This window comes from Salmo salar, chromosome ssa16, assembly GCF_905237065.1.
Source record: "Salmo salar chromosome ssa16, Ssal_v3.1, whole genome shotgun sequence".
In the NCBI taxonomy this organism is placed as follows: Eukaryota; Metazoa; Chordata; class Actinopteri; order Salmoniformes; family Salmonidae; genus Salmo; species Salmo salar.
In genome coordinates, this window is record NC_059457.1 from 21,198,751 (window position 1) to 21,224,589 (window position 25,839).

Below are 25,839 nucleotides of genomic sequence, written 5' to 3' on the forward strand. Positions count from 1 at the left end.
CTACTTCAATTACCACTTATCCCTGCACATCGACTCAGGACTGGTATCTCCCTGTATATAGCTATGTTATTTTCTGCTCCCTGTATACTATATAGGAATGCTATTTTTAACAGTTATTCTGTGTATGTGTCACTATTTCAAATGTATATATATATTTTTTATCTTTAACTGCATTGTTGGAAATGCACCGTAAGTAAGCATTTCACTGTTGGAAGCACAGAATCGTCTACAATGTCATTGCATGCCCAGACCATTATTCCTCTTACACCAAACTTTACAGTTGGCACTATGCATTGGGGAAGGTAGCGTTTTCCTGGCATCACTCTCCTTCTTGGTCAAATAGCCCTTAAAAAACCTGGAGGTGTTTTGGATCAGTTTCCTGTTGGAAAAACAAATGATAGTCCCACTAAGCGCAAATCTGATGGGATGGTGTATTGCTGCAGAATGCTGTGACTTGAATTCTAAATAATCACAGACAGTGTCACCAGCAAAGCACTGTCACACCACCACCTCCATGCTTCATGGTGGGAACTACACATGCAGAGATCATCCGTTCACCTACTCTGCGTCTCACAAAGACACGGCGGTTGGAACCAATAATCACAAATTTGGACTCATCAGACCAAAGGACAGATTTCCACCAGTCTAATGTCCATTGCTTGTGTTTCTTGGCCCAAGCAAGTCTGTTCTTCTTATTGGTGTCCATTTAGTAGTGGTTTCTTTGCAGCAATTCGACCATGAAGGCCTGATTCACGTAGTCTCCTTTGAACTGTTGATGTTGAGAAGTGTCTGTTACTTGAACTCTGAAGCATTTATTTGGGCTGCAATTTCTGAGGCTGGTAACTCTAATGAACTTATCCTCTGCAGCAGAGGTAACTCTGGGTCTTCCTTTCCTGTGGCGGTCCTTGTGAGAGCCAGTTTCATCATTGCGCTTGATGGGTTTTGCGACTGCACTTAAAAAAAACTTTCAAAGTTTTTGACATTTTCTGAGTTGATTGACCTTCATATCTGAAAGTAATGATGGACTGTCTTTTCTCTTTTACTTATTTGAGCTATTCTTGCCATAATATGGACTTGGTCTTTTACCAAGTAGGGCTATTTACTGTTTACCGCCCATACCTTGTCACAACACAACTGATTGGCTCAAACGCATTTAGAAGGAAAGAAATTCAACAAATTCACTTTTAACCAGGCACACCTGTTAATTGAAATGCATTCCAGGTGACTACCTCATGAAGTTGGTTGAGAGAATGCCAAGAGTTAACACTTTTTTTTGGTTACCACATGATTCCATATGTGTTATTTTCATAGTTTTGATGTCTTCACTATTCTAAAATGTAGAAAATAGTAAAAACAATGAAAATCCCTGGAATGAGTAGGTGTGTCAAATTTTGACTGGTTCTGTTTATTTTTGAATGATGGAATTGCATTTGATAAGATTTTATTTAGGAACCCACTCCCCCATTGCCGTAAGATGTAATAGTTTTGACCACGCTCCACTGCGATGATTGGTGCAGCTAGAAATCGTAATGTCTATCCTATTCTGAAAAGGCACCCGCAAAATTAAATTCCACGAAGTTGTTTATCCATTTTGTGCTGTTTAGATTTGTATTTGGTGTCTTGTCCAATGCCCTCAGGGTGTTGTTAGATAGTATAGGGCCCTATAAAAACTGAATCCAGTGATTTAAAACGGAATTCAACAGTATTGTATTAAATCAACTCATTATATTGAATGTAGTATTAAATCAACTCATTTTATTGAACTTATTATAACATTAATATGGCCAAGATTATCCAGCAGCCTACCAAAGGTTGCACCGTGTCCATTACAATGTAGAAAAATGTGTCTCTAGTCCAAACTTCCGATAGTTTGGCTATCCATATTACCAGAGCTTCATCTTATTTTTTTTTCTATTTCTATGGCGGATTCGCAGCCGCAATTTATGGAAGTTGCCAAAACTTGATATAACAATGGATGGCAAAGTCAATGATACTGGCTTCCCCTATCCATCTGTGGCAAAAGTTTTCCCTAAATGCTTATGACAAATCCAGAACCAGCCATAGCCTAGAAAGCTGGCTAATATTTTGAATACGGTGTAGCAACATCATGACATTAGCTAGCTAAAAAAGGATGGGATGCTAGGGCTCCTGGGTGGCGCAGCGGCCTAAGGCACTGCATCGCGGTGCTAGATGCGTCACTACAGACCCGGTTTTGAACCTGGGCTGTATCACAACTGGCCGTGATCGGGAGTCCCATAGGGCGGTGCACAATTGGCCCAGCGTTGTCCGGGTTAGAGGAAGGTTTGGCCGAGGTAGGCCGTCATTGTAAATAAGAATTTGTTCTTCACTTCTTAAAGATCGGACCCTTTTTTTTCCTCAAATTTTCACCTAAAATGACATACCCAAACCCAAACAGCCTGTAGCTTAGGACCTGAAGCAGGGATATGCATGTTCTTGATACCATTTGAAAGGAAACACTTTGAAGTTTGTGGAAATGTGAAATTAATGTCGAGAATATAACACAGTGGACCTGGTAAAGGATAATACAAAGAAAAAAACATGCGTGTTAATTTTTTTTTGTGCCATCTTTGAAATGCAAGAGAGGCCATAATGTATAATTCTAGCCCAGGTGCCATTTAGATTTGGGCCACTAGATGGCAGCAGTGTGCAACGTTTTAGACTGATCCAATGAAACATTGCATATCGGTTATTAAAATGTATCAAGACTGCCCAAATGTGCCTAATTTGGTTTATTAATACGTTTTCAAGTTAGTAATTGTGCACTCTCCTCAAACAATAGCATGGTATACTTTCACTGTAATAGCTACTGTAAATTGGACAGTGCAGTTAGATTAACAAGAAATTAAGCTTCCTACCCATATCAGATATGTCTATGTCCTGGGAAATGTTCGTGTTACTTACAACCTCATGTTAATCACCTTCGCCTACATTAGCTCAACCGTCCCGCGGAGGGGACACCGATCCCGTAGAGGTTGTTTTTAACTGACTTGCCTAGTTAAATAAAATAAAAAGTAGGGCACACTGGTCAGTGCCCTACTTGTTATTTTTCACTCCATGTGGAAATCACCACAGTAAATGTTCCCAACCTCAGTTCGTGAATATTTATTAGCATCCTGCGTAATTCTTCAGAGGTGGAACATAAACTTAAACACATCCTTTTTCCAAGATGGCGTAGCAGTTCAGACGTCCTCTACCCTCCTCTTGTCTTGTCCCGTGTATATATATATTTTCATATATATATATATTTTTTTCTTCACTTATCTTTTTATATATATATATTTTTTAATTCTAAAAACTCAACCTCAAAGCACTCTCCTGCAACCCGCCTCACCAATTTCAAAAAGAAAGTATTATTTACCTCATCTGAATTCCACAACAGAAGCTAGCAAGTGTTTAGCCATTTTCACTGGCTAACGTTGAAGTTCAGCTAGCCACGGTTAGCTGTCCTCAGCTATCCATTAGCTCGAAAAGCTATCGCCAGTTTTTGTACAGCGCGACTCAGACCAGAGCATACCGGACCTATTCTCTCTCCTTTCCCCGATTTCTACCGCAGGCTCTGGACATTTACACCTGGATCTTGCAGCTAACTAGCTGCTACCTGAGTGACTATTGGCAACGTCGGTCACGGAATTAACTCACATTATTACGGAGCTAGCCAGCTAGCCAGCTGAAGAGTTCCGTTAGCCACTCCTGGGCTATTCCTGAGCTAGCCAGCTGAAGTGTCTCCTGGGCTACAACTCACCTATCCTGACCCGTTTTACTGCCGATGCGGAGCCCCATCGGGTCTTCACGACTGGACCACCGACGTTATCTGCCCGAGGGAGTTATCCAACTGGCCCCTCCGTCGCGACGTAACCTGATCGCCCATCTGCGGCCCGCTAATCGTTACCTGTCTTTTTGGCTGCGATCTGAATAGGTCTATCGGACACTTTTCTTGGGCCACTATAACTAACTATTTTGCCAACTTGGACTGGTCCCCCCTTCCACACGGAACCCCACTAACCCACAGACGGAAACGCACGAGGTGGCTAAAAACAGACCTCCCTCCCATCTTCCACCAGCTTGCTACCTATGGCCCGGCTAGCTGTCTGAATCTCACTGGACCCTTTGATCACTCGGCTAAGCATGCCTCTCCTTAATGTCAATATGCCTTCTCCATTGCTGTTCTGGTTAGTGTTTATTGGATTATTTCACTGTAGAGCCTCTAGCCCTGCTCATTATACCTTATCCAACCTCTCAGTTCCTCCACCCACACATGCTATGACATCTTCTGGTTTCAATGATGTTTCTAGAGACAATATCTCTCTCATAATCACTAAATGCCTAGGTTTACCTCCTCTGTACTCACATCCCACCATACCTTTGTCTGTACATTATACCTTGAAGCTATTTTATCGCCCCCAGAAACCTGCTCCTTTTTCTCTCTATTCTGGACGTCACAGACGACCAATTCTTATAGCTTTTAGCCGTACCCTCATACTTATTCTTCTCTGCTCCTCTGGGGATGTAGAGGTGAATCCAGGCCCTGCAGTGCCTGGCTCCACTCCTACTCCCCAGGCGCTCTCTTTTGATGACTTCTGTAACCGTAATAACCTTGGTTTCATGCATGTTAACATTAGAAGCCTCCTCCCTAAGTTTGTTTTATTCACTGCTTTAGCACACTCTGCCAACCCGGATGTCCTAGCTGTGTCTGAATCTTAGCTTAGGAAGTCCACCAAAAACTCTGAAATCTTCATCCCTAACTACAACGTTTTCAGACAAGATAGAACGACCAAAGGGGGCGGTGTTGCAATCTACTGCAGAGATAGCCTGCAGAGCTCTGTCCTGCTATCCAGGTCTGTACCCAAACAATTTGAACTTCTACTTTTAAAAATCCACCTCTCCAAAAACAAGTCTCTCACCGTTGCCGCCTGCTATAGACCCCCCTCGGCCCCTAGTTGTGCTCTGGACACCATATGTGAACTGATTGCCCCCATCTATCTTCAGAGCTCGTGCTACTAGGTGACCTAAACTGGGACATGCTTAACACCCCAGCCATCCTACAATCCAAGCTTGATGCCCTCAATCTCACACAAATTATTAATGAACCCACCAGGTACAACCCCAAAGCCGCAAACACTGGCAACATCATAGATATCATCCTAACCAACGTGCCCTCTAAATACACCTCTGCTGTTTTCAACCAAGATCTCAGCGATCACTGCCTCATTGCCTGCACCCGTAATGGGTCAGCGGTCAAACGACCTCCACTCATCACTGTCAAACGCTCCCTGAAACATTTCAACGAGCAAGCCTTTCTATTCGACCTGGCCCTGGTATCCTGGAAGGATATTGACCTCATCCCGTCAGTAGAGGATGCCTGGTTATTTTTTTTAAAATGCCTTCCTCTCCATCTTAAATAAGCATGCCCCTTTCAAGAAATTTAGAACCAATAACAGATATAGCCCTTGGTTCTCCCCAGACCTGACTGCCCTTAACCAACACAAAAATATCCTGTGGCGTTCTGCATTAGCATCGAACTGCCCCCGTGATATGCAACTTTTTAGGGAAGTTAGAAACCAATACACACAGGCAGTTAGAAACGCCAAGGCTAGCTTTTTCAAACAGAAATTCGCTTCGTGCAACTCCAACTCTAAAAAGTTCTGGGACATTGTAAAGTCCATGGAGAATAAGAACACCTCCTCCCAACTGCCCACTGCACTGAGGATAGGAAACTCTGTCACCACCGATAAGCCCACTATAATTGAGAATTTCAATAAGCATTTTTCTACGGCTGGCCATGCTTTCCACCTAACTACCCCTACTGCATTCAACAGCACTGCACCCCCCACAGCTACTCGCCCAAGCCTCCCCCATTTCTCCTTCTCCCAAATCCATTCAGCTGATGTTCTGAAAGAGCTGCAAAATCTGGACCCCTACAAATCAGCTGGGCTTGACAATCTGGACCCTTTCTTTCTAAAATTATCTGCCGAAATTATTGCAACCCCTATTACTAGCCTGTTCAACCTCTCTTTCGTGTCGTCTGAGATTCCCATAGATTGGAAAGCAGCTGCTGTCATCCCCCCTCTTCAAAGGAGGTGACACTCTTGACCCAAATTGCTACAGACCTATATCCATCCTACCCTGCCTTTCTAAGGTCTTCGAAAGCCAAGTCAACAAACAGATTACCGACCATTTCGAATCCCACCGCACCCTCTCCGCTATGCAATCTGGTTTCAGAGCTGGTCATGGGTGCACCTCAGCCACGCTCAAGGTCCTAAACGACATCGTAACCGCCATCGATAAGAAACAATACTGTGCTGCCGTATTCATTGACCTGGCCAAAGCTTTTGACTCTGTTAATCACCACATCCTCATCGGCAGACTCAGTAGCCTTGGTTTCTCAAACGATTGCGTCGCCTGGTTCACCAACTACTTCTCTGACAGAGTTCAGTGTGTCAAATCGGAGGGCCTACTGTCTGGACCTCTGGCAGTCTCTATGGGGGTACCACAGGGTTCAATTCTTGGGCCAACTCTTTTCTCTGTATACATAAATGATGTCGCTCTTGCTGCTGGTGAATCTCTGATCCACCTCTACGCAGACGACACCATTCTGTACACTTCTGGCCCTTCTTTGGACACTGTGTTAACAACCCTCCAGACGAGCTTCAATGCCATTCAACTCTCCTTCCGTGGTCTCCAACTGCTCCTAAACACAAGTAAAACTAAATGCATGCTCTTCAACCGATCGCTGCCTGCACCTGCCCGCCTGTCCAGCATCACTTCTCTGGACGGTTCTAACTTAGAATTTGTGGACAACTACAAATACCTAGGTGTCTGGTTAGACTGTAAACTCTCCTTCCAGACTCACATCAATCATCTCCAATCCAAAGTGAAATCTCGAATTGGCTTCCTATTTCGCAACAAAGCATCCTTCACTCATGCTGCCAAACATACCCTCGTAAAACTGACCATCCTACCAATCCTCGACTTCGGCGATGTCATTTACAAAATAGCTTCCAATACCCTACTCAACAAGCTGGATGCAGTCTATCACAGTGCCATCCGTTTTGTCACCAAAGCCCCATATACTACCCACCACTGCGACCTGTACGCTCTCGTTGGCTGGCCTTCGCTTCATAATCGTCGCCAAACACATTGGCTCCAGGTCATCTACAAGACCCTGCTAGGTAAAGTCCCCCCTTATCTCCGCTCACTGGTCACCATAGCAGCACCCACCTGTAGCACGCGCTCCAGCAGGTATATCTCTCTGGTCACCCCTAAAGCCAACTCCTCCTTTGGTCGTCTCTCCTTCCAGTTCTCTGCTGCCAATGACTGGAACGAACTACAAAAATCTCTGAAACACTTATCTCCCTCACTAGCTTTAAGCACCAGCTGTCAGAGCAGCTCACAGATCACTGCACCTGTACATAGCCCATCTATAATTTAGCCCAAACTACTACCTCTTCCCCTACTGTATTTATTTATTTTATTTATTTTGCTCCTTTGCACCATATTATTTATATTTTATCTCTGAACTTTCTTCAAACTACAAATCTACCATTCCAGTGTTTTTCTTGCTATACTTTATTTACTTTGCCACCATGGCATTTTTTTTGCCTTTACCTCCCTTATCTCACATCATTTGCTCACATTGTATATAGTCTTATTTTATTATTATTTTTTTTTCTTCTACTGCATCATTGATTGTATGTTGTTTTACTCCATGTGTAACTCTGTGTTTTTGTATGTTGTCGAACTGCTTTGCTTTATCTTGGCCAGGTCGCAATTGTAAATGAGAACTTGTTCTCAACTTGCCTACCTGGTTAAATAAAGGTGAAATAAAAAATAAATAAAAATAAACAAGAATTTCTGCTATAGGACAGGAATGATGTCGAAATAGGGGTGGCATTGCCCTCTGGTGGGGGACTATTTAATAATCATATTTTTCATGTTGAATAAATTGTGAACATTTTTATTTCAGAATATAGATGTACTCCATATTTTAGAACATAAGGTAGTATAATGACGCAAGATGTTGTCTGTACCATGTAAGGTTCACGGATCAAAGGGTCTTACAGGAAGAATGTATAGGTCTAAAAAAGGGCTTAAAAGGGCCACTTTCCTCATGATTTTCCCAAAGAAATGTGTCATACAAATATAAAAAGCATGTTAAACGTCCTTCCTCGCAATAAAGTTATGTGAGAATTGCAAAACAATATGTGATACCAAAGGTTTTGGGAATCGGCCACTTGGTTTTGTCACTGGATATCCAGCTTTTCCTCTGACCCTATCCCATCCCCAGTGGTGTAGTGATATTTTTTTTTTAGTTGAGGGAGCACCATTTATTTTTATTTTCATGACATCATAAATTCTTAATGTTTGTACAGAGTATCGACAGATGTAGCCTATTGAATATCATTGTAGGATAGGCCTACGCATAAACTACATCCTCCAATTGCCACATCTGCGTATGACCACCCATATTGTTTTAAGAACATTTTCTATTTTTAATACCCTCAAACAGGCATACCTAATTTCAAAATAGGCCATAATAGCTGTCAATCGTGAATGATCATTTTTCACATGTTACGGGTGAATGTCCAAACTGCATGCAAATCATTTGATCTCAATCAGTTTCATGGGAATATGCATTTAGATCTTGAATTAGTGCTTTGTGAGTGAATTAAAGCAGATGGTGTTAACAAACTGGCCTTTCTTGTAGACCTATTTTGTTTTAATCAAAGCATAGTGTGTTCCTTGACTTTTTCCACATTTTGTTACGTTACAGCCTTATTCTAAAATGTATTAAATAAATAAAAATCATTATTAATCTACATGCAATACCCCATGATGACAAAGCAAAAACTGTTTTAAAAAAAAAAAAAATTGTTTTAGCAAATGTATACAAATAATAAACTGAAATATTACATTTACATAAGTATTCAGACCCTTTACTCAGTACGTTGAAGCACCTTTTGACAATTACAGCCTCGTCTTCTTGGGTATGACGCTACACCCTTGGCACACCTGTATTTGTAGTTTCTACCATTTTTTTCTCTGCAGATCCGCAAGTGTCAAAACCACTCCTGCTTTGTCTTTGCTGTGTGCTTAGGGTCGTTGTCTTGTTGGAAGGTGAACCTTTGCCCGAGTCTGAGGTCCTTAAGGATCGCCCTGTACTTTGCTGCATTCATCTTTTCCTTAATCTTGACTAGTCTCACAGTCCCTGCCGCTGAAAAACATTCCCATAGCATGATGCAGCCACCTCCATGCTTCACCATAAGGATGGTGCCAGGTTTCCTCCAGACGTGACGCTTAGCATTCAGGCCAAAGAGTTCAATCTTTGTTTCATCAGGCCAGAGAATATTTTTTTCTCATGGTCAGAGAGTCCTTTAGGGGCCTTTTAGCAAACTCCAAGCAGCTATAATGTGCCTTTTACAGAGGAGTGGCTTCCGCCTGGCCACTCTACCATAAAGGCTTGATTGGTGGAGTGCTGCAGAGATGGTTGTCCTTCTGGAAGGTTCTCCCGTCTCCACAGAGGAACTCTGGAGCTCTGTCAGAGTGACCATCGGTTTCTTGGTCACCTCCCTGACCATGGCCCTTCTTCCCCGATTGCACAGTTTGGCCAGCTCTTGGAAGAGTCTTGGTGGTTCCAAACTTCTTCCATTTGAGAATGATTCTTGAGAACCTTCAATGCTGCCGAAATATTTTGGCACTCTTCCCCAGATCTGTGCCTCGACTCAATCCTGTCTCTGAGCTCTACGGACAATTCCTTCCACCTCATGGCTTGATTTTTGCTCTGACATGCACTGTCAACTGTGGGACCTTTTTATATAGACAGGTCTGTGCCTTTCCAAATCATGTTCAATCAATTGAATTTACCACAGGTGGACTCCAAGTTGTAGAAATATCTCAAGGATGACCAATGGAAACAGGATGCATCTCAGCTCAATTTCAAGTCTCATAGCAAAAGGTCTGAATACTTATGTAAATAAGATATTTGTTTTTTATTTGTAATAAATTAGCAAAAATAATAGCCCGTTTTTGCTTTGTCATTATGGGGTGTTGTGTGTAGATTGCTGAGGATTTTTTTTTTTTTAATCCATTGTGGAATAAGGCTGGAATGTAACAAAATTTGGAAAAAGTCAAGGGGTCAGAATACTTTCCGAAGGCATTATTTTCCTATTCAGCTTCAAATATGAAATGACTAAGGTGTTTTTGGTGTGACATATTATAGGCCTACTATTCTATAGTATATGCTATTATATTCCAATCAATGTTTAAGTGATCTTGCGAGACATTGATTAAGCTTTCATCTAACTTTACTAAATGAGCTCCATGGTGAGAAGTGATTATCTTCTATTTGTAATAAGTACTGATTAGGCAACAGATCTTGATGAGGGTTATTTTAAGCGATTTGAAGGCCCTTCGAATCGTGATGCTGAAAGGACAGCACTATAAATGTAAGTGGTCACACATCGTTCTGTGTTCCACTGCGCAAGAGGGGGTCCAAGGCAGACATGGTGAATTTGGATCCTAGATCTCATTGGTGTGACAAGGTTCATGTGGTGGATCAGTTTGTCTGCATACGCAATCGAGGTGGTACGTTTCTGTAAGCTAAGCACTCGGACAGTAGGTCGAGTTCAGGTGCGTCGTACATGAGCCCTTAGTCCATAACAAACTGGAGGGCAGCTGTTTTAGCATCCCCTGGTAAGGTTTTATGTCTGTGCCTGTTCATGTCACGTCAGATTTGGCCCGCTCGAAGTGGTCAAGCCTCTGACCGACGGGCCTCTGCACACACGCCAACAGTTATTCATTATTCACACCACTGCCAGAAAGAGAGAAGACAGGGAAGAAACCATAATTTACCTTACCTACCTATAAGCTATAGCCGACATATTTGTTTAGTTTTTCGTTGTAACATTTTCATTGAATGTTAGTGGTCATTTAAATCAAATTTATTTAGAACAACTTTTCCAGAAATATTTTTGCCAGCTCTGTGTATTCTCAAATAGAAAAAAGTGAGGGAACCCGCTCACCTGCGGAACAGCAGCACTACATCCCTGCCCATCCCCTTGCATTGTAAGTTTGTGTCACCGTGTAGCTTAATCCTATTGCCATTCCAGTGGAGGCGAGTTGAAAGGGGCAGGTGGTTAACTGTTTAACTTTTAATATCGCTCATCACTGGCTAACCCCTTGGGTCATCTGGTGTTAAATCTGGTAAAGATCCCCCTTATCTCAGCTCGCTGGTCACCATAGCAGCACCCACCTGTAGCACGCGCTCCAGCAGGTAAATCTCTCTGGTCCCCCCCAAAGCCAATTCCTCCTTCGGCCGCCTCTCCTTCCAGTTCTCTGCTGCCAATGACTGGAACGAACTACAAACATCTCTAAAACTGGAAACACTTATCTCCCTCACTAGCTTTAAGCACCAGCTGTCAGAGCAGCTCACAGATTACTGCACCTGTACACAGCCCATCTATAATTTAGCCCAAACAACTACCACTTCCCCTACTGTATATATTTATTTATTTATTTTGCTCCTTTGCACCCCATTATTTCTACTTTGCACTTTCTTCCACTGCAAATCTACCATTCCAGTGTTTTACTTGCTATATTGTATTTACTTTGCCACCATGGGCCTTTTTTGCCTTTACCTCCCTTATCTCACCTCATTTGCTCACTTTGTATATAGACTTATTTTTCTACTATATTATTGACTGCATGTTTGTTTTACTCCATGTGTAACTCTGTGTTGTTGTATGTGTCAAACTGCTTTGCTTTATCTTGGCCAGGTCGCAATTGTAAATGAGAACTAGTTCTCAACTTGCCTACCTGGTTAAATAAAGGTGAAATACAAAAAAAACAACCACATCCAATCTAGTCCTCCCTTCTCCCGGCTCTCTGGAGCTTCTGAGGTCAATTCTCACTCCCACCCCTGCCCACTACTTCCCTCACATCCTCTATGATCCTCCCACTACCCTCTCTCCCACAATTCTCCCTTTCTCTCTTCCTAAAAGTTGAGTTGATCTTTTACTAGGCAGGAGATTGGAGCTGAGGATGGTGTTTCCCTGTATGGATGTGTACCTTCTCTCTCCCTGTGTTATTGTGCTGACCCGAAGTGACCTTCCCACCCTAGGATCACCTGTTGAAAATAAAGACTGACTCAATGTGACCCCTGCCCGATAGGCCCCAACATCCATCTTCCTCTTCTGCCTTGTCTTCACTCAATAACAAATGGCCTCTTTTTAATAAAACATATTGAATCACCCCTCCCCTCTCCGGTTTTAGACTTGCTTCCCTAGCCCCATAGGGAAATGTAGATGCATGACAAATTTTATGAAGAACATATAAATCCACCAGAACCCCTTCCTTTACACCTAGTACTGCTACTGTTTGAATTGAAGGGAAGTCCGTAAGCGCAGATGAAGGATATCAAGGATCTGGAAAGATTCTGAATGGAGGAATGGTCTTCTCCAATCTCATAAAACATTTGATAAAAAGGCTGTGTCGTTTTCCTTGCAAGGGCAGGGTGCTGGAGTACTGAAAACGGGTGCCAATAATTTTGACCCATATCTTTTTGAGATTTTGTTTTTATTAACTTCTTTAACTAAATCTATTTTCTCTGAGCAATTGTATTAGTATATTCTGTATAATAATAAATTGTCCCACTTTTTTTTTTGCATACAATATACAGTAGCTCAGTTGTATTATTTTACACTGTATTTTTTTGCTCATCTTTATCAAGGGTGACTTTATGTTCCCTACTGTATAGCCTAATGATCAGAGTGTTACCACCATAGGTAATATATCAGTTCTATATCTATGGTTTCATCATCCCTTAGAAATTGACTTTCTACACTGTGTCTCATACATTTTTTTCATGTAACTTTTTACTTTCCCCAATTACTGGTCTTTGACATTGTAAGCGGTCTTACTGTTGGTGGTGTTCTGCAGGTGATCCGGTGGCGGCTGGCGATGCGCTCTGTGAGATCGAGACGGACAAGGCCGTGGTTACCCTGGAGTCCAATGATGACGGCGTCCTGGCCAAGATACTGGTGAGTGAGCTGTGTTGTGTGTCAGTTCTTAGGGCTTCCCTCTTCTCCTTAATTGGCGGAACATCACTGATGAGGTGTGCTTCGTGACGTGTGTGTGTGTGTGTTGTGTGAATATTAATGACTGTGCCAAAGACAGACAGATCACTTGTCTTTCATCAACACTGCGCCACATGTTTGTCCCTCAGAACAGAGGGATGAAAGCAGTTTATCCTCCGCTGTCAGATCGATCTGGCAATGGGAGAAAGCCTCCAATTACATCCTAACGAGAGAGAGTGCGAGGATATTGATGGAAACTCTGTGGTACAGCTTTGCCTGTAAAACACTCCTTTCCTCCATCTTCTTAATTATCAGAGGTAAATGATCCAGCACTCATAATGACATACTTTTGTATATATTGTGTATGTGGACCCCCCTTCAAATTAGTGGATTCGGCTATTTCAGCCACACCCGTTGCTGGCAGGTGTATAAAATTGAGCACAGAGCCATGCTATTTCCATAGGCTAACATTGGCAATAGAATGGCCTTATTGAAGAGCTCAGTGACTTTCAATGTGGCACTGTCATAGGATGCCACCTTCCCAACAAGTCAGTTAATCAAATTGTTGCCCTGCTAGAGCTTCCTCAGTCAACTGTAAGTGCTGTTATTGTGAAGTGAAAACGTCTAGGAGCAACAACGGCTCAGCTGTGAAGTGGTAGGCCACACAAGCTCACAGAACGGGACCACTGAAGCGCGTAGCGTGTAAAAAAATATTCTGTCCTTAGTTGCAATACTCACTACCGAGTTCAAAACTGCCTCTGGAAGCAACGTCAGCACAATAACTGTTTGTGTAAAGCTCACCGCCATTGAACTCTGGAAACGCGTTCTCTGGAGTGATGAATCACGCTTCACCATCTGGCAGTCCAACGGACGAATCTGGTTTTGGCGGATGCCAGGAGAACACAACCTGCCGAATGCATAGTGCCAACTGTAAAGTTTGGTGGAGGAGGAATAATGGTCTGGGGCAGTTTTTTTTTCATGGTTTTGGCTAGGCCCCTTTGTTCCAGTGAAGGGAAATCTTAACGCTACAGCATACAATGACATTCTAGACGATTCTGTGCTTCCAACTTTGTGGCAACAGTTTTGGGAAAACCCTTTTCCTGTTTCAGCATGACATGACAGCACAAAGTGAGGTCCATACACAAATGGTTTGTCGAGATCGGTGTGGAAGAACTTGACTGGCCTGCTCCGAGCCCTGAGCTCAACCCCATCGAACATCTTCGGGGTGAATTGAAAGTGCCCGACCTCACTAATGCTCTCGTGGCTGAATGGAAGCAAGTCCCTGCAGCAATGGTCCAACATCTAGTGGAAAGCCTTCCCAGAAGAGTAGAGGCTGTTATAGCAGCAAAGGTGGGACCAACTCTATATTAATGCCCATGATTCTGGATTGTGTCCACATACTTTTGGTCATGTAATGTGTTTTTTGTATTTATTTTCAACCCAACATTCATCAACTAGCTACGTCACACACACACACACACACACACACACACACACACACACACACACACACACACACACACACACACACACACACACACACACACAGACCCTTGCCTGTCCCACAGCTGATGCCATGGTCCCCTCCAGTCAGTCATCCGATCATTGAGTGTCACATCGTTCAGAACAGTGTCCTAGTGGCAATTAGCCGTGTAAACCAGGCCACATAGCATAGTTCAGCGAAGCATGCCCATATTGTTCTAGTGCTGTGGTTCAGGTGGTGTCTGATTGTACCCTGAATAAAGAGCTGATATGGAGTAATTACTTAGACAGATAGCAACACGTGTGCATAAACAAGAGTGTTGCTCTGGAAATGTAACATTTCTATGAGATCACTATCAGCAGGCGAAATGTCTCTCTCATTGTTATGTATTTTCAGTTATTATAATTTCTCTGCCTTTTTTAGCCCTTGCTCTATTCTCATTCTCTTCTTCATGTTTTCTTTCTCTTCCCCTTTCTCTTCCCTCTCCCTCCTTCCGATCCATGTCTCGGCTGCCATGGGGATAAGGTAGTTTCCATGGCAACGGCCCAGGAGTTGGAGGTAGGGGCTTAGGAAGGCTAGCAGCTGGCAGAAAGAGGGAGAGAGATAGTCCCCCCAGGTTCAGCCAGCATCCAGACCACCACCCCCCACCCCTGAATACCCCAGACTCAGTCTCTACTGGGGGTATTAGAGAGGAAGCGTGCCAGTCTCTCTGTGGATGTGTGTCTGCGTCCTGGTGTGTATCGTGTGTGTGTGTTACTAGTTTGAGCGACGTGTTTCCTGGCTGTGTGTGGAAGGGGCACGATGGCCTCTGCTCTCTGTAGATCACAGCACAGATCAGCCCACAGTGGTATAGTAGTGGTGCTGTTTAAGCATGTACCCACTAGGATTCTATTTTAGCAGCCAGTGTAACATCAGTGAACACACAAAAGGCTGATATGGCACATGTAGAGATCCCCCACACATTGATGGATCGATCGGTGGGGGTGCAGGGATTTTCGAGATGGATTGATACGGTGGACAGAATGTATGTCAACTTTTAACAGTCGAGATAACTAGTGGCAAGATGGATGGATGTTTAGATGGATGGAAGAAGGAAAGGCTAGATGAAGATGGTCTGACATGGTCCACAGTGCTAACCTGACAGCATTTATCATGTAATTTATCCCTCTGCTTCCCTCCCTCCATTCCTACATACGTTCTCATCAGGATGCAGTCATTTTAGGGTAGATTAATCTTCCAGGGGGGAGTTTGTTGGCTGTGTCTCAGCTCAACTGACATCTTCCCTGCACTACAACTGGCCAAACCATGACAGTAAAAAGAATGGACAAAGCCATCCATCACGTGACATCATTCATTTCTATGTGAAGACTCAATAGATCATTGAAGTCAAATGAAGTGAGTTAAGATGGCGTCTCATGAAGACATAACGCGGAGTTAGAGCTACACGAGGAAGTGATGTTGCAGGCTAGCTCGGTGCTGCCCCCTCAAATTGAGTAATGCTGCGTTTACCTGGTACGAGGTAGACGTCAAAACGGATGTCATTGTTTTCAATGAGAGCACAACGGTAAATGCTGTTGAAGCTGGCAGTGAATGCCGTCAGCCGCCACGGTAGATGGGACTTGCCGCCAGAGTTCAAATATTTCAACTTTTGCCGTCTGCCGTAGCATTGTTTTCTACCGGATGTTGATTTGCTCTGAAATCACCATAGCAACGCATCCCGTCGTGCTGGCTTGCTTTTGCCATCACTGTCTTTCTTGCTTTCTTGTTCTGCAATGTCGACTGGTATGCCGGTTTTTGCATCCCTCGTCTAAACGCAGCATAACTCAAGTTGATGGCCGACCGGGGCACTGCCTGCTGCCATTAGCAACTCAATTAGCAACTCAACTTCTCTGTACGATTTTAAAATAATTGGTTCAAGGACATACATCTGGTGTATCAGAAGCAATTATTGGTACCATGATTGTCTTCGAAAGTGTTAATTTACACGAAGATTGACCACGAAGATTGATATTTCCCCATTCACTATAATGGAGGATCATGCTTTCTGCCAATAATACCTGCAGTAGCGGTGGGCCTTGAACTTCTGTGGCATTAATGAGAAGGGCCAGTCGTTCTCCCCTGGGCTGAAGCCTGATGAAGAAAAGAACAGAAAGGCCCGCACGTTGAATATGCTCCCAATTTACCACCTTTATAGGCAATGTTTCAATCCAACACAGATCTTCGTTTGGTCTTTGAAATTATACAAAATGCATAGGTTAACCTCATAAATGGTGTTTCGTTATATCATTTATGAACTAGTTGATATATTCAGGATAGACCCCGTAGGAACACTATACTCACTGATCTCCCTCGTATGCTTTAACTTATCAGATTGAGAATGCAGACAAATCAAAAGCCCTGGGAGAGAGAGGGCTGCTGGGGAAAAGCCCTCCTCTGGACTCTAATTAGACTAGTCTACCCAGTAACAAGTTGCAGGATATAGGATTCAATCATATCGCCTCAAATCCCTCTTTCTGTCTCTCTCTCCTGGCAGATCAATACACTCACACGGAGGCACACGTGCGTGCGCGCACACACACAACAAATCAATACAGTATATTTTTATTCCAAGAGTCTCCAAATAAGCCAACCTCTTCCCCACCTCTTCCTTTCTCTTTGATCTGGAGGTGAGGGACTAATTATGTACTGTTTACAAGTCACAGGGGTGTCAAGCCTATCCTTGTGGAGGGTGGAAGCCTTGGTGTGAGAGTCTTGAATTGTATCAGAGATCACAAGAGCGTAGTGTATCTAATCAATGGTAATGTTCTGAAATCCGTGCATAGCCCGCTAAAAATGGTGTCCTCCTCATCCACCTCTTGACTTATTGTTCTTCACTGAAACCAGGCAGGTCTTCTAATGTGTGTCAGTCAGGTTGAACCTTTGCCATTTCACTGTCTGCTGAGGTCGGAGGTGCTGCTCAGGTATTTGGCTAAGTGCCTGTGTTTGCTATGATTTGACGGAATGGTTCAGGACCGGCACTGTCCTTTTACAACCAGATGGCAGTGTTGAGCCCCACACTACCAGTGTGTTACACTCTTCTCCCCTTTCTCTCTGTGTGCCTATGTGCTCTTGCGTCTTTGATGGAGACATCCACATAAGACGGCACGCCATCTGTGAATAAGTGGGAAAAAAGGGACGGTGACAAGGTGTGTGTGTGTGTGTGTCGTGCGTAAAGGCTGTGAATGACACAGCCCGCAGCTGCAGCTTCTTCGAGAGCTGTGTTAAACGTCTATAAATACCTGGTTGTCTAACTGGTGTTTATAGAGAGCCTAATGGTAGGGAGAGAGCATCGCTGGTCTCTCACTCTCACTCACTCTCACACACACCATCTACATTCATTTTGTGGCACAGTATTGTGCAAGACTGTGGTTATATGTTTTCTTGTTCATTGCTCAGTATGTGTTCTTGTATTTGCAACCCCACAGTCACATTGGAATTGAATGGGTTTGTTTTGTAGCACAATAGAGTTGTGTGCCTATTGGGATGGTGGTTGTGAGAGGCAGTTTGAAATACTGCAGTGTTGCACTGATCCAATCAAATGAAGATATGTGGATTATGATGGGGATATACTAATCTGTCATGCCCTTCAGACAGCTGTATGACCCAGCCAGGCTAGGGTCAGGGGTCACAGCCAGGGCTAAAGTTCAGTGTCATGTCACATCCAACTGTCCTGGTAATCCTGTTATGTCTCATTGTAGTGGATGTAACCAACATGGCCACATAGGCCTACTGTAGGTGGTAATGGCATTTCTAAAGCCATGAGGCCCTGCCATTTATCGATCACATCACACTGGGCCAGAGGTGACATGGACACACACACACACACACACACACACACACACACACACACACACACACACACACACACACACTACCTGTAGCACCTAGCATATGGACAGGAAGCCACATATATAGTCACACAACAAACATGCCAGACCGGGTAGTCTTGGTAGTTTCATGCGTCAGGGATGTTGTGCCACCAGCTATTCTGTAGTAAACACAACCATTTTATTTTTTATCACTGCCAAAGCAGTCTCACATCTTCCCTAGCTACCTACTATCCAATGGACAATAGACATTAGCCTACCTTTTTGCTTTAGGAATCCCTTGCCTTGACTCAGTGAGACATGGTAGTAAAGCGTTTTTGACTGTTGTACTGAGGGGAATATCCTGGTGTGAAACTGGCCTAGAGGTGTGGCTGGCTGGCCGGCTGGCTGGCTGGCCCGGTCAGCCTGGGAGCGCAGGTGGTCTTATCCTGCTGTTGTTTCTGGTTAGGTGGAGTCCGTGGTCTTATTGGAGCACATCTATTGTTTAGATGCCACTGGGGAGGAGGTGACTGGGTGAACTGCTGTGATTCAAAGCTATCTGACATTCAGCCAGTTACAAGGGCTTGTGTTCTGATCTAATGCACAAACCAATTGCCTGATCAATTTCAGTGTCGCCATGATTGAAAGGGACCGCTTTCCCTGTCGGCAACAGCAGTTGTTATTTGTGTTGTTTTTCTCTTCATTTCTGGCGAGTGGAGCTACGCCCTTTACCAGGAATGACAGCTCCGTAAGTGGATACCATTTGGAAATAGATGGAGTGTTACAGCCCTGCCTCATCCATTGTGCCTGGCCTCTCATTTAGAACTAATCAATATTGACCGGGGAAAAACACCTTGCTGACTATGAGGGGGTGGAGACATCCATGCTGTGCCTTAATGATGCTGTTAGAGACCGAGATGAAGAGAAAGATGGATATTGAGAGCGAATCGATGTGCGATGGGTGGGAGGGGTGAAGAAACAGTAAGCATTCATTCCCCCCTCCATTAGAGTCCTTGGCCTTGTGTGTTTTGTCAGAACAGAGGTGAGGGAAAATGAAGTGAATTGAGTAGGCAGTGTGGACAGACACACAGCGGTTTGAAAGGTCTGGCTATGGTCCCTCTGGTAGCAGTAACATATGTCAAGAGGTAATGATCTTTTGAAAACCCTCCTCCTGGTGGTTCTTTCCATTCTTCCTATCATTTGTTCTCTCTGTCTCTCGTTCCTCACTTCTTCTTCCCCCTAATGCTCTTTCTTTCTCATTCTTATGTGCTTTCTTCCCCTCTGTATTTCTCCACCTCTCCTCAGTCTTCTTGCGCATTCTGAGTCAAATACAAATGCAGCTTGATAGTGATTATTATTATAAAAGGTCATGTGTCTCTGTGTGTCCTCAGATGGAGGAGGGCAGTCGTGCTGTGCGTCTAGGGACTCTCATTGCCCTCATGGTGGAGGAAGGGGAGGACTGGAAGACAGTGGAGATCCCGCCCCCCGTGGCAGCCACCCCAGCTCCTCCCCCTCCGGCAGCCCCCGCTGCACCCCCACCACATCCCCCCAGAGCAGCCTCCACAGGACCGTGAGTCTCACCTTTCTCCTCTTCTTCCTCTCTCCCACTATTACATCACTCTACTCTGCCATTCTAATCAATTAATCATTAAATGAATCAGTAAATTGGTATTTGTGTAGTGATTTTCACAAATACACAAACATTTGTCAAAAGTGCTTGATAGCAACCTTGGCATGACCCTGTAAAGATCAAAAAGATGCTTCAGTGGTAAGGAAGATACTCCCAAGGTAGGAAGAAACCTTGAGAGGAACTAGACTACAGCTGAAGCCCATCCTCTTTTGCCTGGCCAGATAAACGTTCAGAATACATACAACTCCTTTTCCCATTCTTAGGGTCTCCACCATCACACAACGTGCTGAGTAAGACTACCGTCCCTTTCCACATCCATGTTAAAATGCAAGAGATACTCTCCTGCCTTATTGACACACATAGGACAGGAGCTGGTACTAAAAATCAAATCAGGGCCAATTTGATTTGCAAACATACATTTTGCTGAATTTGTGTGTGTTTCCACTGTCCACTTGTGTTCCCATTTTCCCCCAAAGCTTGCTCAAATGAAGCAGGGTTAAAGGTTATCTGCGTTTGTGAAAGAACAGGCGTCCTGTTAAATTGGTGTTAGTTCGGAATGAGGCTGGAAATGGACTCTAAAAGGCACTTGAGTTCAATAAGTGTTTGCTAATTTGAGCAGTGCCACTGTCCATTATCTTCAGTCTAAATTGAGAAGGTGTGAGAGCAGTGTCATGTCAAGGTTTTTAGGATTGAAGTGGGTGTTAAGGCCCAAAGGCAGAGACATTAAATCTGTCCTTTAGAACAGTTTAATTGCTCCTCTATTAAAATGTCACAGGTCGAAGCATTTACGCTCATAGCTGCTTTTCTTTTAGCCTTTTTAGGTGAAAGTGAATCAAAATCAAATAAAATTGTATTCGTCACATACTTTGTAAAACAACTAGTGTAAACTAACAGTGAAATGCTTACTTACGGTAGTGAATGGTAATGCAGGTGCATGTTCTGAACTGTCTAGAATGTACACAAACTGAGTGCATTGACAGGTTAATGGGCTGTGGCCTATATGGTCTACATAAGCTGAAAAATAACACATTCTGAAAAAATATTTGTTTACATTTAATGTTGACTCTTCATGTTCTCTGACCAATCAGGACATGCTTATGGTCCAGATTAATTTTGTGTCTGTGTGTCTCTCTCTGTGTCTGTGTGTCACTCTGTCCTTGTCTCTGTTTGTCCTGTCCTTTCCTCTCCCCCCAGGTTGCGGTTGAGCCCGGCAGCTAGACACATCCTGGACACACACGGTCTGGACCCCCAGCTGGCCACCCCCACCGGACACAGGGGCATCATCACCAAGGAGTGAGTTCACATACGAGATGTGTGCAGCTTGGTGAAGTGTAATGAATAGGGCGGACATGATTCCCCTCTTCTAATCTAGCTACAGACTGTCAAATGTTTTGTGACTCTAGATTGAGTGTGGGTACTGGGTGTGTTATACACTACTGAGCAAGTTAAAGTAGTGCAGATCTCTCTGAGGAAGAAAGAACAATCTTAACTGACAAAAACAAGTGCGAGAGAAGATGTCGTGAATGAAAGGGGAGAGAGGAGAGTACGGTGTGAAGTGACAGAAATTCACTGAGTGAAAAAGTAATCAAGTTGCCAGGTGTTTTAACCCTGTTATGTGGGTGTGCTCACACCAGAGGAAGCTGTGAAACTGTGAGCACAAACAACACACACACACACACACACACACACACACACACACACACACACACACACACACACACACACCTTTAATGGCCACCTGCTGTCACGCGGGGTCTGATGGAACGTTCTAGTTACCCAACTCGCACCCTGCTGGGGAATGTCATTAAGACACAGCTGTCTCCATGGCAACCCAGTCTCCAGGGCCCACTGGTGGCCATAGAAACACAGGCCGTGTGTTTTTGGAGACGTATCTGTCTATGTTCCCGTGTGTCTGTTTGTTATTCAAATGAGTTTGTGCACGTATCTGTCTGTTAAAGAGCGAGTGTAAGGGGACGTAAGGAACCACACTCGACACAGGAAGATCACCTAATGGCCTTCCCACACTGTACGTTGGATTCAGTCTTTTACGGTTATTACATGTCAAAATCTGCTAATTTATAATTAAAATCTTTATATCAACCTGGCCAGATTGTACAATTTGCTTCAGTTCTGTCGTCACATTCTGCGATTGTCTTGTGAGGCTACGTCAGCCGATGTAGGTTATGTCAACTGCAGCGGTGTATTTGGTCTGTGCATGTTCCAGCAGCGCAAGTCTTCCTCTATGCTTATGCACGAATAAAGGGAGTTTTGAAGAACTGAAAGTATGCATCTTAGAAATTGTTTTCACATGCTTTTAGTCATGTAGTGTACAAAGTTGTATGTGGACACCTGCTCATGGAAAATCATGGGCATTAATATGGAGTTTGAACCCCCCCCTTTGCTGCTATCACAGCCTTTACTCTTCTGGGAAGGCTTTCCACTTGATGTTGGAACATTGCTGATTGGACTTCCATTCAGCCACGAGCATTTAATGAGGTTGGGCGATTTAGACCTTGGTCGCAGTCGGTGTTCCAATTCATCCCAAAGGTGTTAGATGGAATTGAGGTCAGGACTCCGTGCAGGCCAGGCAAATTCTTCCACACCGATCTTGACAAACCATTTCTGTATGGACCTCGCTTTGTGCACAGGGGCATTGTCATTCTGAAACAGAAAAGGGCCTTCCCCAAACTGTTGCTACAAAGTTGGTAGCACAGAATCGTCTAGCATGTCATTGTATGCTGTAGTTCCAGTGAATGTAAATCTTAACGCTAAGGGGCCTAGCCCGAACCAGACCATTATTCCTCCTCCACCAAACTCTACAGTTGGCACTATGCTTTGGGGCAGGTATCGTTTTCCTGGCATCCGCCAAACCCAGATTTGTCTGTCGGACTGTCACGTGTGGAAGTATGATTCATCACAGAGGCATTTTGGAACTCAGTAGTGAGTGTTGCGACCGAGGACAGATGATGTGTACGCACTCCGTGCTTCATCACACGGCGGTCCCGTTATGTGACCTAGTGTGGCCTACCACTTAACGGCTGAGCCGTTGTTGCTCTTAAACGTTTCCATTTCACAATAACAGCACTTACAGTTGACCGAGGAAGCTCTAGCAGAAATTTGATGAACTGACCTGTTGAAAAGGTGGTATCTGACGGTGCCACGTTGAAAGTCACTGAGCTCTTCAGTAAGGCCATTCTACTGGCAATGTTTGTCTATTGAATCAAATCAAATTTTATTGGTCACATACACATGGTTAGCAGATGTTCATGCGAGTGTAGCGAAATGCTTCTAGTTCCGACAGTGCAGTAATATCTAACAAGTAGTCTAACAATTCCACAACAACTACCTTATACACACAATGTAAAGGGATGGAATACGAATATGTACATAAATATATGGATCAGCGATGGCCAAGTGGCATAGGGAAGATGCAATAGATGTAAGATATGTAAACATTATTGAAAGTTACATTATTTAAAGTGACTAGTGATCCATTTATTAAAGTGGCCAATGATTGAGTCTGTATGTAGGCAGCAGCCTCTTTGTGTTAGTGATGGCTGTTTAACAGTCTGATGGCCTTGAGATAGAAGCTGTTTTTCAGTCTCTCGGTCCCAGCTTTGATGCACCTGTACTGACCTCGGCTTCTGGATGATAGCGGGGTGAACAGGCAGTGGCTCTGGTGGTTGTTGTCCTTGATGATCTTTTTGGCCTTCCTGTGACATCGGGTGCTGTAGGTGTCCTGGAGGGCAGTTCATTTTCCCCTGGTGATGCGTAGTGCAGCCTGCACCACCCTCTGGAGAGCCTTTTGGTTGGTGGCTGTGCAGTTGCCGTATTTGGCCGTATTCCCAACATCTTTCCATGGTTGAATGCGGTGGTTCGCGCCTTCAGTTTTTCGCGAATGCCGCCATCTTTCCACAGTTTCTGGTTAGGGTAGGTTTTAATACTCACATTTGGTACGACATCTCCAATACACTTCCTTATAAACTCACTCATAGAGTCAGTGTATAAATAAATGTTATTTTCTGAAGCTTCCCGGAACATTTCCCAGTCCGCGTGATCAAAACAATCTTGAAGCGTGGATTCCGATTGGTCAGACCAGCGTTGAAAGGTTCTAGTCACGGGTACATCTTGTTTAAGTTTCTGCCTATAGGATGGTAGGAGCAAGATGGAGTCGTGGTCGGATTTGCCGAAGAGAGGGTGGGGGAGGACCTTGTATGCATCGCGGAATTTGGAGTAGCAATGATCCAGTGTATTGCTTGTGCGTGTGCTACAATCAATGTGCTAGTAGAATTTTGGTAGCCTTGTTCTCAAATTAGCTTTGTTAAAATCGCCAGCTACAATAAATGCAGCCTCAGGATATATGGTTTCCAGTGAAGTTCCTTGAGGGCCGTCGAGATATCTGCTTGGTAGGGGTTTGACTATAATGGAAGAGAATTCTCTTGGGAGATAATGTGGTCGGCATTTGATTGTAAGGAATTCTAGGTCAGGTGAACAAAAGGACTTGAGTTCCAGTATGTTGTTATGATTACACCATGAGTCGTTAATCGTGAAGCATACACCCCCGCCCTTCTTACCAGAGAGATGTTTGTTTCTGTCGGCGCATGAAGAAACCCGGTGGTTGTACCGACTCAGACAACACATCCCGAGAGAGCCATGTTTCCTTGAAACAAAGAATGGTACAATCTCTGATGTCTTTCTGGAAGGCAACCCTTGCCCTAATTTCATCCACCTTGTTGTCTAGAGACTGGACATTGGCGAGTAATATGCTCGGAAGCGGTGGGTGGTGTGCACGCCTTCAAAGTCTGACCAGGAGGCCGCTCTGTCTACCTCTCCTGCCGCGATGTTGTTTTGGGTGTATTGAGATTGCATGGCTGTGTGCTGTTTATCTGTCAATAACGGGTGTGGCTGAAATAACCAAATCCACTAATTTGAATGGGTGTCCACATACTTTTGTATATAGTGTATGTCCCGAACTCCGATTCAAATAGGCTTCTCAAAAATAACATGGTCGTTGTGGTAAAACAATGCACAGAAAGTGGTAGACGATTTTAAGCATTTTTCAAAATCCCATCAGGTAGCCTGATTTCAGATGTCATGTAAACACGATTATTAGGGAAGTCGTTCTTCTTCCAAAGCATGAACATGTTTAAATTGAAGTATTATATTAATCTGACTATTCACAATAATCATTTTACCCTATTGTTTATGCTCAGTTCCGGCCGTGTTCCTGTTAGTCATCGGAATCAGCTTGTAACACAAGCCACACTACACAATAAAGGCTCCAGATTTCTGACACTGCCAGAACTTTGTTGGAGCCTACGATCGCACGAAGTGGTACTTAATCGGCAGACTTAGACCTGAACGAGGCAAGGCGTCCAGCAATTGTTTACGACCTGAAGATTTGCCCATGGCCATGAGGTGTACATTTTGTCTGGGATGACAAAATTGTGGCATAAGACGGCTAAAATTGTACAGTCTGTGCGGGCCTTATGGTAGACATTGCAGAAAAGTATGTACACTTCTTTGGTGAGGGTAGATAGCCAGCAATGTTTCCCCTATATGCATTTAGCTGCAGCGCACTCAGATAGCATAAGAACAAGGCTTAAGCCACGTAAAAATGTGTAGAATTGCAGGAAACTAGCTTTAAAACTAACATTTTCTCTCTGCCCTGGGGCAAAATGAGTAGAATTGCAGAAAATGTGCTTTAAAACAGAAACATTTTGTCTCTGCGGCCAAGAGGAGTGGCCTCTTGTGTGGGTCCACTATAGAACAACACATATGGCCCATTAA

At 43.9% G+C, this 25,839-nt stretch overlaps 1 protein-coding gene across 1 annotated transcript in view; it reads left to right on the top strand.

Annotated features, from left to right (window-relative positions):
• Positions 1–25,839, top strand: part of pdhx (pyruvate dehydrogenase complex component X) — an 89,865-nt gene that overhangs the window by 25,520 nt on the left and 38,506 nt on the right. The window contains exons 3-5 of the mRNA XM_014148323.2: positions 12,955–13,055; positions 19,811–19,989; positions 21,244–21,342. Of these exons, the coding sequence (XP_014003798.1) occupies positions 12,955–13,055; positions 19,811–19,989; positions 21,244–21,342 (379 nt within the window). The remainder of the gene's footprint in view (positions 1–12,954; positions 13,056–19,810; positions 19,990–21,243; positions 21,343–25,839) is intronic.